The sequence below is a fragment of the Lutra lutra genome, chromosome 1, assembly GCF_902655055.1.
Source record: "Lutra lutra chromosome 1, mLutLut1.2, whole genome shotgun sequence".
NCBI classification, from domain to species: Eukaryota; Metazoa; Chordata; class Mammalia; order Carnivora; family Mustelidae; genus Lutra; species Lutra lutra.
This window is the reverse complement of record NC_062278.1, coordinates 110,437,786-110,450,628: the sequence shown is the minus strand read 5'-3', so window position 1 is coordinate 110,450,628 and position 12,843 is coordinate 110,437,786. Positions and strand designations below refer to the sequence as shown.

The 12,843-nt window shown below is 44.9% G+C and overlaps 1 protein-coding gene across 1 annotated transcript; it reads right to left on the bottom strand.

The window, feature by feature from the left end:
• Window positions 1–2,034: 2,034 nt before the first annotated feature.
• HRG (histidine rich glycoprotein) lies at window positions 2,035–11,291 on the bottom strand. The gene is made up of 7 exons (XM_047732465.1): window positions 11,058–11,291; window positions 9,245–9,361; window positions 8,327–8,417; window positions 7,019–7,185; window positions 5,955–6,038; window positions 4,132–4,233; window positions 2,035–2,880 (listed from the first exon to the last, which is right to left on the bottom strand). The coding sequence occupies exons 1-7, from the start codon at window positions 11,253–11,255 to the stop codon at window positions 2,095–2,097; spliced, it is 1,545 nt and encodes a 514-aa protein (XP_047588421.1). The 5' UTR covers window positions 11,256–11,291; the 3' UTR covers window positions 2,035–2,094.
• Window positions 11,292–12,843: the final 1,552 nt, after the last annotated feature.

The window sequence follows — 12,843 nt, the reverse complement described above, 5'->3', positions numbered from 1 at the left end:
TATAACAAATCAGAAACTATTAAAGGAGGAGGAAAAAAAAACACCAATCACCTGTTATTCCCTTTCCCAGGTGACTTTCGTAAAACCCTTCCTGAAGGTCACTACGTGGCACAACAGTGCAACAATGAGTACAACATACAGATATCTTTTTTTTTTTCTACAAGTAGGCAGAGAGGCAAGCAGAGAGAGAGAGAGGAGGAAGCAGGCTCCCTGCCGAGCAGAGAGCCCGATGAGGGGCTCGATCCCAGAACCCTGAGATCATGACCTGAGCCGAAGGCAGAGGCTTAACCCACTGAGCCACCCAGGCGCCCCAACATACAGATATCTTTTAATCATTTATTTGCAAGATATCTAGCTGCAGAAAAGTGGGCTGCTACTGATCACGTTGCATGCCTGGGGAGCCTGTGCCCGGGGACGTAGTGCATGCCAGGAGTCCCACACCAGGACGCTGGGGCAATCAAAAATAAAATATGGGCATCCTCTCTAATCTCTGGTCAAGTCGGTCTCTCTTCACTCAGTTGCATTGGTTCTAGAAGTAAAATGCTCCCCAGGGTGGAGAAGAAAGTAGAGAAGCATAAGAAGAAATGGGTTGAATGAGGTCCTGTTTCCCCCCTCCTTGCATCTTGTTTCCAGTGTGGTGGATTTGGGTGTCTACTCACCAAACCTAAGGAACCTTTCTGATAAACCCCACGTTCTGATTCCAATTCCTCCTGCACTGTGTGCTGTTAGACCTCTCTTCTCTCTCCCAGTTTCAGCTTCTGCCTCTTTGTGGGCCTCTCCTTTTTCCCAGCCTAACAACCAACTTACCCACATCTCCTTTAGCCTTAGTTTTTTTTTTCCCCCTATACCTCCCTCCCCTGCCCAGACACACACACACACACACACACACACACACACACACACACACATCTACCTCCTGCCATCACTATGTACCTACAAGTGCTTCCAGTAATTCAGGTAGCAAACCCAAAGTCTTATTAGCCTATGTCTAAATGCTTGAGCTCTGATTTGGGAAGAAGGGAAAAGAAAGAGGATTTAATTATGGAGAAAGAGTCCTCTGGTACCAAAACTGAATAAAGAGAGGTTACCTGAGCCTAGAACACCCCTAGCCTAGGGGGAAAATATGAGCAGAACAGAGGTTTCTGGGGGTCCTAAGCAGAGAACATGTCTGCCCTGCTTTCTGGGCATGTAGCCTGGAAGGCAGCAAGACCTCAGGAAGAGAATAGCCCAGGGCAGATAAGTTCATTACCAGTCTTGCAGAGATTCTTTTACCTTCAGTTTGATACAGCAGTAGCTGATAAGCTCAACCCAAGGAGGGAGGCGTACAGGGTAGTAAGCATCCCTCAGCAGGAGGGAAGCTAGTAGACCAGTGAAGGAGACTCAGACCTCCTTTCTCATGCCCACCACCCAAACACCTTGGCACTACATGAAATTCTAGAACTGCGGCACAACCTTGTGTGGGGAGTAGCAGGGTGAGGGAACTCTAAGAAGAACTGAGGTTAAGTCTCCTCTTAATCTACCAGGATGGCAGCCTGAAATGGAAATTAATTTCTTCTGAAAATCAAGTGATATTTCTTGTGCACCTGAACTCATGGTTATGATTTGTTCCTGCAACATTCTTTGTAGTTCATAGCCAAAGTCTTGATTGCATCAAATTGAGTTTAGAACTTACTTTTTTCCAAAGGGAAACTTAGAGGACTAGAAATAACAAGTAGGAGGGAATTTGAATTTTGGGTTAGAAGAATAATCCCTTGACTGATAAAACATACCTTCTTGGTATGCCCAGCTACAACCTAACTACTCAGTGAGGAAAGACTCTAGACTTAAAGGAGTTATTAAATCCAGGAAAGAAAGAGGATCAGAGATTTGCTGCAAGGATTTCGTGGTCAGTGACAGACTTGTAGCATTGACATCTTTCCTCTCCTTTCCTTTCGTCTCTCTCTTCTCATGCCATCTCCTCCCCCACCCACATTTGCCCTACCGTGAATATGTAAGTAAGGCTAAAGTACATGAATTTTGTATTCATTATTGATCATATTTTATTTGTGGTTCTAAGTCAGAACATTAATTTTTCTCCATCGAGGAAATCAGATTTTATTTTGGAAGTGAGTATGCAAAAAACTTCAAGACATGTGAAAACTCACTCTTAAATGTCCCTGGGCATGATTCAGAAACTGATTGAGGGAAGAGCTGAATTTCTGGCTTTTTAGGATTGTTGAGGTCTGGCAATGAGAAGCTGGGAAAATTGGCTTCTGGAAGAGGAAGAACTTCACCGTCCTTTAGTGGAGGTAGCCGGTGAACATATCCCATTTGTCTCCAGTGGAAGGGAAAGTGTCTTTTACCTAGACCTCTTTCTTCTGAGTGCCTAGATGGTGGGCCATGGCCCCGGTGATGGTGATCTTCGGGACCCTGGCTTTGGGGTGGTGGATCACAAGGCCCATGGTCAAAGAAATCATGGCTTTGGGGATGGTGTCCATGGGGATGGTGCCCATGGGGATGATGCTTATGGGGATGATGTCCATGGGGACGGTGTCCATGGGGATGGTGACCATGGGGATGATGCCCATGAGGACGGTGTCCGTGGGGATGGTGCTCACTGGAACTATGATTATGAGGGTGTCCATGGGTCCCACTGGGGCCAAAATGGGGGTGATGAGATCCTGGTCCTGGAGGGGGCCATTGTGGAGGAGCTCCTGCCTGAAATGGTGGTCTGTCTTCTAGGAGAGGTGGGCATCCAAATTTATGTGGCTTGTGGGGTTGTTGGTGATCTCTAAATTCATCGGGCTTAAATGGAGGCTTCCCAGCAAGAGAATGCTCATGCCTACCAGAGTGGTGAGGATGGCCAAAATGGTGTGGTATACCACTGATGTTTCTACATTCCTGGTAAAGGATACAGACAAGTGAGTGTTATTGCAGAACACAAAAGGAGTAGTTAGATGTGAAAGTCAGTTTAGACCAATGGATTTCAGACTTCCAGATTCCACAAATCAATTTTAAAAATAGGATAGCAGTCTCAAACTTTTATCCATCCAAACTGACATTTAAAATGCAAACAATGGGGCACCTGGGTGGCTCAGTCAATTAAGCATCCGGTCATTGTTTCCACTCAGGTCAAGATCTCAGGGTTCTGAGGTTAAGCCCTACATCCGTCTCCATACTCAGCAGGCAATCCACTTAGGATTCTTTCTCTCCCTCTCCTTTTGCCCTTCCCCCTGCTTGAGCACACACACACACTCTCTCTTTCTCTCTCTCTCTCTTTAAAATAAATAAATAAATCTTAAATAAAATAAAATACAAACAAAACTGTCATCTGCTACTATCATTATTTCACAATCGGAATATTTTGATAATACAAGAGTCAGAAAGATATCTCAGAGTAAAGGTGGTTCTTCAGAAGCAATAAATATTGTATTATGAAAAACTTTACTTATCATCCCTATTTTCTCATTTCAACATCAAATGGTGAAATTACATTGTAGAATGTTACTTATACAGTATAAGCATCTCTTACTCTTTAAGGGTGACCATTTCATTTCTTCACTCTCCTTCTTGTCGAGATTTTAATTAAAAAAAAAAATCTGTGGAGCCTTGCTCCTGGTGACCAACCTGCCTTGCCCCCCACCTTTGTTTTATGGTTTGGCACATAGACATTTGGATTATTTTCAGTTTTTGCTGACATGAAAAATACTGTGATGACTATCTTGGTACGGAACAAAGCTTTCCGGGACAGATGTGAAACATTGCTTTGTGCCTTATTTTATGTATCTTTATGTAATGTGTTTGAGGTTTATTCATTCCCCTTAGGTTCTAGGCTTGATGACGAAAATGAAGATTTGAGTCTCAGGACTGGAGCTTTGGCTACAAGGACCATTTTCAAATTCATTAGACATTCATTGAATTGGTTATGATTTTACTTTACAAAGCTTAACTTTTCCCAATTGGGGTATCATATCAGCAATTGTACCCCATTTGTTCCCTGGGGGCCTATTCCCTCTGTATTCCTTTTCAGCCCCCTCTTATCTCTCTGCCTCTATCCCTATCTCCCCACCACCCCCAGAGCTAAAAGAACAAAATACACTATATGTCATGACAAAGGCACGGCACATGACAAAGATGACTTAAGCAACCCACCTCAAAATTGAAGACTTCACAGTTTATGGCAATGTGTTCTGGCGTTTCCAAGTCAGAGACTTCTACATCGTAGGACAAATCCGCTCTGCAGAATCCCAAGACCTATAAAGAAGAGAGAATCCTGTTAGTGTGTATGCGTATGTATATGCGTGTGTATGTGTGTGTGCAGGTCGTAAGAAGGTGCACAGCTAGAGCTGTAAACTTTTATACGTTTGGGAAAGATGAGCTTTAGAAAAATCAGGGTAATATCGTCAAATATCTCTGCTAGTTATTTAACAATCTTTCCCAGTCAATACTTGGAGAAAGTGCAGTTTCCTAAGTGGTTCACTTCAAGTTGCTGTGGTTCTCTTCCGTGAGGGGTCACACCAGGGTCACACCAGGTTCATACAAGGGTCACCCCATGGGGGGTCGTGAGGGATAACCCATCATTGATGCCTTGCCTTTTCTCCAACCCTTCTGCACTGGGAGACCCAATTTCCTGTGCCTAGAGAGAATGAAGAGAGGTGCCGAAAGAGGGATTTGTACAACTTTACTCTGACCCTTGAAGGAAAGTGCTGGAAAGGAGGGAACCAGTATGAAAATGGGTTTGCTGGACCCTGTCAAAGTGATTTAGGGCCATACCCTGAGTACAGAGGCTATGACTGGCTGGCATCCCTATGCTGCAGAGGCTCCTAAACCCAGCTGTCAAAATTAGACTAGGACAAGAAGACAATGCTTTTCTAGATGCGACAGTTAAGCACTGAGGTTCTGAGAACAGTTCTGGAGTCAGACGGAGCTCTGTGAATTCTGGCTTCACCATCTACCAGTTGTGTGAGTTTAGGCAAGTTACTTGAAATTTCTAACTACCTTCAGGTTGTGGGAGGGCTTAATTAAATGAGATCATGCTGCAAAACCCTTAGGACTGAGACTCCTCTTCTCCAGCTGCCAAGTTTCTGCACTGGGTTGTTAAGGATTTATTGAAGAAGGGACTGAGAGAGAGAGGTATCTTTTGTGGGGGCAGGATTCTATAACTGCTTCAGGTGGGAACACTGACCAGCCAGAAGGGAACTAACGAATGTTTCCTCTCTTCTGGAGAATATGCTGGAGAATATGCTGTTAAACATCAGAATTATCCTGAACTTGAAATCAGAATCCCACTGTTAAAATCCTATGTCCTAACACTGTCTAGCTAAGTGCACTTGGGCAACTGGTCAAACTTCTGGGCCCTTCTGTCCCAGGGAAATGAGGGCAGACATTTGCTTCTCCTCAGCACGGTTATCACAGGGATCCAACAAGGTAATAACATCAGTGGAGGTGTTTTGGAAATTCTAAGTTGCCCTACAAATGTTGAGTTTCACTAATAAAAGCTTTCTACAGATGCGTGAGTATCCATTTATAAGTGATTGGGGGGGAAATTGCACATGACTGAACATTAGGAGAACTGGATTCTAATCTCAGCTTGGATATGAACCTTGGGCAAGCCCCCTTGCTGGTCCTCAGGTACATCCATATTTGTCACAGGGGGTCACTGTGAAGGGCAAATGAGATGAAGTGAACGAAGGCACCCATGGTGTAGGCTCTTAATTCTTTAGCTAAGTCTTTAATCCTAGTGAGTTCAAGTACAATCTCAGTGTCAAGTTTAGGTATTTATTGTGCATATTATAAAATTGTACTCTTATGATTCATTTAACTTCCCTATGCCTCAGTTTCTCCATCTCTAAGAGAGACAAAAATAATATCTTCCTCACAGAGTAGTGACGGGGCTAACCCTGGAGGGGTGCCTGATGCATGGGGGGTGGTCTCTGAATGTTACCTGGTATTTCAGAGACATTTATTATACTCACATTATGGTGCCTGGGAAAATGGTGGCTCCTGGAGCAGTTCCTCACAGAGAAGTCCACGTAGTAGTTGGTTCTTTCCCCTCCTCTCTAGAACAAATCGGATCAAAGCAGTTTCAGGCACATAAGCAGTTAGAATAAAGGAAAAGGCCGTAGATGCCTACTACCCAATGGACTGTAAAGCATCACGGTGATTCAAATCGCCAATACGTGCCCTTTTTCTCATGGCCACTGTCTTTTAAAAATTTACCACATAAGTGATAAGGTAAATACTATTTCATTGAAAGGTCAAATAATATAGACATAACCAAGCAGTGTGAAAACTCACCCTTCCTGCTCCTGATCTCTTCTTTCCAGAGGTACCCCTACGTATCTGATGTGTTTCTCCTAGCTTTTTCCTAAATATGTTGCCCATATACACACATATCTAATTAACACAAATGGGCTCAGGGTCTAAGTTTCATTCTCTAACCTGCTTTCCCCCCTAGGAACTCTTCCCAGTGCATACAGACCCAAAACACTCTCTCTAGTAACTGTGCTGTATTCATTCCATCACAAGTACACACTGTAATTAATTTAACTTGGTATTTTCAAAATGCAAGACATTCATCAGAGAACCACTTTACAACATCCCTCTGGGTGGGAGGCAATGGGAGCCCTGGACTGGAATGGAAGGCAGGGGAACTGTCTTGCACCAGCCACACCCCTGGTTGTGCTGAGACGGTGTCTCTGTGCCTCAGTTTCCCATCATCATACAAGGAGGTTAGGACTGGGTGATTTTCAATGACTCATGTAACCCCAATATGCTCTTCTGTCTTTCCCTCCTTCCTGTCTGAGTTTTCCCTCCTCTTCAGTAGATACTTATACTCCCCACAACTCCCCAACATTAAAAAACTGCAGGGGAGCAGTTTCTTCGGTATCTCTTGCCTTTCGGTTGAGGCTGCAAAAGGACCCTCAGTTAGAAAGGAGGTGGACATATGAGGCAGTGGAGAGGGCCAGTGCCATCGGGTCTGGACCTGCCAGGTTGGAGCTGGGCCCTCAGAAGCCAGCTGACATGAGCAGAGACTCACCGCTCTGACAACTCTCTCCACTCGGTCCACTCTGAAAGCAGCAAAATCTCCATTCTCCTGTTTGTACTTCTCAAGGGCTTTGTTGGCTAGTTCCCTGTAAAGCTCAGTTTCTTCTAAGAAGTCGAAGAGTACAGGGCTATCTTTAGTATTGGTCAGTGCCGAAGAGACTAGGGAAAGAAGACGGCAATTTTGCAGTACTGGGTTGGAAACAGCAATGTCAGTGCTGGGACTTAATACACATAAGCATGGTAGCAAGAGGAATGATATCTCCCATTTTACAGATGGGCAAATTGAGGGTTGGAGAAGCTAAGTGATTTGCTTGAGATCAAATCAGCCAGTCAGCAGCAGAGCTAAACTTAAATCCAGAGCTTTCTGATGCTTCAGTCTCTGTTGTGAACCCATTGAGACATACCTCCCATCACTCAAAAAGGGTTAATATTTCACTAAACTCCTCCTGTCTTTTGGAGGAGGCAGAGGCATTATTAACAGAGTTTTGCCCAGAGAGAGAAGATACAGGTCAACCTTTCTTCAAGGTGACTTCCTGAAGGAGTTGTTTGGCTATTAAATGTTGTAAGTTGAATCATGTTGCAATGGACAATTTTTAAAGGAATTCTGTAATGATTCTTTTGGAAACAACAACAAAAAAGAGGATGGCACTCAGAGTCAACAGTCCTGAAATAGGATGATGTCTTTACCACATTTTGGCTGTGTTCCCAAGGCCAAGTCACTGAACCTCTTGGAGCCTCAGTTATTTTATCTCTAAAGTAGAAGGTATCATAATCTTTACCTCGTATGGTCTTGTTGTAAGGTGAGAAATGGGATAAACTGTAACCGCTTTGGGAACTCTACAGTAATACACAACTTTTAGATGCTGAAATCAGTAATGGAGTGCTAAGTAGGCTGCAAAGTATGCTACATAGAGCATCTTACTTAATTCTAAGAAGGATCTGGAAGGCTAATACTATTATGATCCTTATTTTACAAAGGAGGAAAGCATAAGAGGTTGAGTAACTTGCCCTTAAGATGGTACAACTATTAAGAGAGGAAGCTGGGATTCAAACTCAAATGTGACCTCAGAGCATATGTTCTCTGCAATAATACTGTACCACCTCTTACAGATATCTATTCTATATCGAATTTCTTTAAGGGAAGGTGTACCAGTAACAGAAGAAAACCCTCTCCCTTCTCCTATGAAGACAGCAAATAATAATTGAGTCTATGAGGACAGGAACCATTTCTTAGCATTATATGATGAATACCATGGTGTAATTGTTAATCCAGAATTAGCATTTTAACAGATGACCATACCAGAACTTGTGGTGCAGTTATAGTCATTCACTCTGAAATGCTGGGAGTCATTCAAACATTGTGTAGCTATTACCTTACACTGTCCGATCACCTGTAAGAGAAAAGGATTTGTGTCACTGCATACTGCTTTCCCTGAGTTGAATGTGAGGGGACAAAAAGTGAGGTCACATACCCCTACTATCCACTGAGAATTCAGCTATGTTTTCTCTCACCAAATCCTCTTTCAAAACCTGTATTGTCTTAGTCTATATCCGGGAGCTGGACGCTGTAGGCATCCAAAACCTTCATGAGAGCCAGGGAGAAACTGTTTAAACAGATCATGACCATATCCCAAACATTTTCAAGGGAAAAAAGTACTAAAAGTTCTACGTATGCAAACATCTTATTTTCTAGAAGTGAAATCTTGTATATGTGCTTAATCTTCTTTGTGTTCGCTTCCCATGGTGGAGAGTCTGGTACCTGAGTGCCCATGTGCAATGTGTAGAACAAAACCTTATTCCTCAAGGTCACTGCAGCTAATCCCTTTGGCTATTCCTGCCGATGGGGCCAGTCTTTACAGGACACACTCACAAGTTCATAGGTACTTAGACCCATGGAGTGGACCCTAGGGTCCAGCTACTCCAAACCCCTCCTCTTCTTTCACAGTTGGAGGCAAAATTCTAACGTCTGTAGTGATTTGCCCAAGGTCTCACATGTTATCCCATGAGACCGTAATCCCCAGGATCCCGGATCCCAGGTATGGCTCTCAAGAGACTATTCCTCAAGGTCAACATAGTCGTCATGAGTCAAGAGGCAGAATCTGCTCTTCCTTTCTCATTGTGTTAGCCACCAGGCATGCAGCCACCCTGCATAAGCAGAGTAGACAGAGGTCAAGGTCAAGAACGATAAAAGAAGGAGAATGATACCTTGCTTACTTACTATCTCAGGTAAACGTTTAGAAAGAGCTGGCTCACAGTCATCCCAGTGTTTCCTGGATAGGACCGAACAGTCAGATTCTTTCACATCCAAGACTAAGTAATAGATAGCCACAGATTCCTGAGGAATACCAAGAGAGCAACAGGTGAAGAGCATGTGGGAGCCCAGTGCTTTTTCGAGAAAAGCAGTCTCTTTATTTCTGAAACAGAAGTCCTGCTCCTCTCCAAACCTTCACAGATGTCCTACCTTTGTGTCATTTGATCTACTTATTTTGAATAAATAGCTTCAAAGAGTTGCTTCCAAATGTTCTTTTTAACTGGTCATGATGCTGCTTCTGCCCATGAGCTTTAAAAAGCAACCGCTAAATAGCAGTGTGGGTTTGGGTGGAGGTGGTGAAGGTGCAAGCCCAGAATTATAAGTGATGACAGCCTCCAATCTGTACGCGCAGTCATGTCCTCTCTCCCAGCTCTATTCCTGAACTTGGATTGCTTGCCTTGATTTCAACTTGCCCAAAGCTGAAACCACTCTCCTCTCCTACAAACCAGCTCCCTCTCCCAACTCCCCTTGTCTTTCAGCAGAGGCGTCATTAATTACTGATCACCTTAGTCTCTGGCTTAGAATCAGAATCGGGAGATCAACTTTGACTTCTTTCCTTTGCTTTCACGATCCAGGCACCAGGCTTGCCCACGGTCTTTCTTTGAAATGTCTCCTGTCTTTCCTTCATTCTTCCTGTTCTGATTCCCACTGCCTGAGGCTGGTCCTCATTTCCTCCCTCCCGAACACATGAAAGAGCTTCCTGGTTCATGTCACCTGCCTCCATCTCTCCAGGCACACTGTGGACCTGCCTTACTCACCCACATAACTTCTCACCACCACTCAGAGGTAGCACTGTCCCAAGCCATCCTATGCTCTGCACAGGAGGCAGAGAGCCTGAAATGGAACCAACAGTTGCTGAATTGCTGCTTGAATCCTAAAGTCCAGCAATCGGTCTTGGTCTCTGCAGCCTGTAATGTCTCCGTCTCTAATACTGGTAACAAGTAGAATTTCTCTGCTGGTCTTCCTGCGTAGCTCTATGTCTGGCCTCGTTGATTTCAGCAGTTCCACCAAAGGAAGCGTGTGGGGGAGCCCAGTGCTTATTTTGGGGGTGGGGTGGGGTGGGGAGGGAAGCCTCTTTCCAGAATCTCTATCAAGCCCTCAAATGTACTCCAAATGAGCATTTAATCTTATTATTATGTGAAAGCAGTAGGCTCTCTTTGCTTCAAGATAAGCCTAGTTTCTCTTCCAACCTGATAGCTGCTCCAAAGCCCACATAAATCTTCTGGAACCACCCCCCCACACCCCTTGGCTTATGTGGAATTACTCCCTGACACCCTCCTTCCTGATTCCCTACCCACACCCCTCTCCCACCCAATTTTAATCTCCTTTCCTTAGATTGCTTCAGTGCCTATACCGCTCACTTGGCTACAGAAGTGTGCCCTTACACAGTTTGCCTGTGCGTGTCTGTGAGCCAACGATTCTTTCCTTGAGGACCCCAGCCACGCTTTGCTCTAAGTCTTCTCTTACAGTACTTATAATTTGATTTGGCTCAGAATAAATGTTCATAGGGACTTAGAGACTGATTCACAATTAAGGACATACGAATAACAGATGTGAGTTCGAAGGAAAGAAGAACAATGTAGAGCAGCAGCAGACACTAAACTGGAAGCCCTAGCCGAAGCCACTGCATAGTGCAAAGCAGCAAGATTCGGGCCCAAACCACTTTGCCCCTCGGGGCTCCTGGTCTCCCAGCTCAGCTCTGGCCCTGCCGATTCCTCACCGCTTGGTCCACATGGGCATCAGCGACCCGCAGCAACTGGAAAAGGTAGCCATGCCGCCGTCCCTTATTGATCACGTCTAGCACCTTCCCAGCAAAGGGCTCAGTAGCATCGCAGTCTGTGGGACTCACGGTGGCGGCGCAGGAGTTCTGCAGCACGACCAAGGGGAGCAGGAGCAGTGTTGCCCTGAAGGCTCTCATTTCCCACACATGTGAAAACCCACCCCTTGCTATAGTTTTATCCCAGCAGAGAATTTTATGCAGACTTTCTAAAACACATACAAACACACACACACAGTTGATTAAACGAAGTCTTTATGCATTTCTGTTATGTAACCGGGAAGAGTCACCTTGACCCCTGGTTAAAACATCTGTCAACATGCTGTAAATGATTAGTGGGTCCCTGGGGACAGAAAGTCAAGACATGCCTCTGGTGAGTGGGTAGACCTGTGATCAGCACGAAATCTGGATTTTTCTAGTAGTAGCAGATCCAGAGTGTGTTTTTGACCTTAAGCACAGCCTACATTGGGGTGTGGGATGGGGTTAGAAGTAAAGCAGTTCTCTGCCGTCTGCCTGCCTGTCTCCACCAGGAATCTCCATCATCACGCCCCCTCCCCACTCATTATGACACCCAAAGTCCTCAGTAGGATGTAGCTGCATTGCCGAAGGGAGGGAACACATTAAATGGTTAGCACCATAAAAGGAACTGAGTTCTGAGTAAAATAGAAGGATTAAAAGCCTGTGACTTTGAAGTCCCATCTGAATTTCAAACCTGCCCTGTTCTCCTACTGTGTGATGCTGGGTAAACTACAAAACTTCTCTCATTCTTAATTTTCTCATTTACAAAATGGAGATTCACAACTCTTGGCAGGATTGGGTGATGCTTAAATAAGAAAACACATAGAAAGTAACTAGCGCAATGCTCGGCATGGATTCAGGTGTTGACTAAGGGATGTGCAGTCTTGTTATCATTGTGATCACTACGGTATCTGAGAAGAATTGGGGACACCCCATGTCATTTCAGTTCTCTGTGGCCCTAAAGTATGCTAAAGAGAATTGGTTTATGTGGAAGAGAATGGTGGTAAGGGTAGGAGTCAAGCAATTTGATGTCCCTCCCAGAAAAGGGGTTGGGAGGACTAACCCCCCCACAGGAGGGGCGTAGCATGGGAGGCAGACCTCGGGTTAAATTGATACCCCACCCCACCCTTTTAGAGAAACAATATACCTGTACACACTCTTCCCACCAGCGGCAGCCAGCATCAGACAGGACCGGAGGGAATCATCCCAGATTCCCTCCCATGACCAGTCCCTTGAACAGCAGCTCCCCTCTTCCTGCTCTCTCTCTTCAGTGAGTTGCTTCTAAAGGCCAAAGCAGTGGTTCTCATACTACTGGGAATCACCTTGTTGGGTCCCCAATGTTGGGTCCCCCAATGATGGGTCCGTGATTAAAGGAGCGAGACTGATACAAAGCGAAGGTCAAGCAAAGCTTTATTTCATGCCAAGCATCAAGAATCAAACTGAACGTTCAGGGCCGCGGCTCTTCCAGACAGGGTGACCCCTCTCTGCTTCACAGACTAGCTTTTAAGGGCAAAGGCCACGCGGTTGGGCCTGGCCATGCACAGGTGGCCAATGAAATTGTAACACACAGAGAAAGCTGCACAATCATGCTAGGTGACCAACTGAATTACAATTTACCCTAGTAGATATTTGAACCAGCCTATCACCTTGGTCAGAATTGGCACCCAAAGGGCACCCAAAGGGCGGGGCCCATACTCCTTGGTAGCTAGGG

Bases quoted from the DNA above. Each gene is read 5' to 3' on its own strand.
- HRG (XM_047732465.1), bottom strand. From the start codon at position 11,255: ATGAGAGCCTTCAGGGCAACACTGCTCCTGCTCCCCTTGGTCGTGCTG. The intron at 9,362-11,057 runs GTGAGGAATCGG...GGTATTCCTCAG, and splicing joins ATGCCCATGTGGACCAAGCG to GAATCTGTGGCTATCTATTA. The intron at 6,039-7,018 runs GTGAGTCTCTGC...GATTTGTTCTAG, and splicing joins TGGAGAGAGTTGTCAGAGCG to AGAGGAGGGGAAAGAACCAA.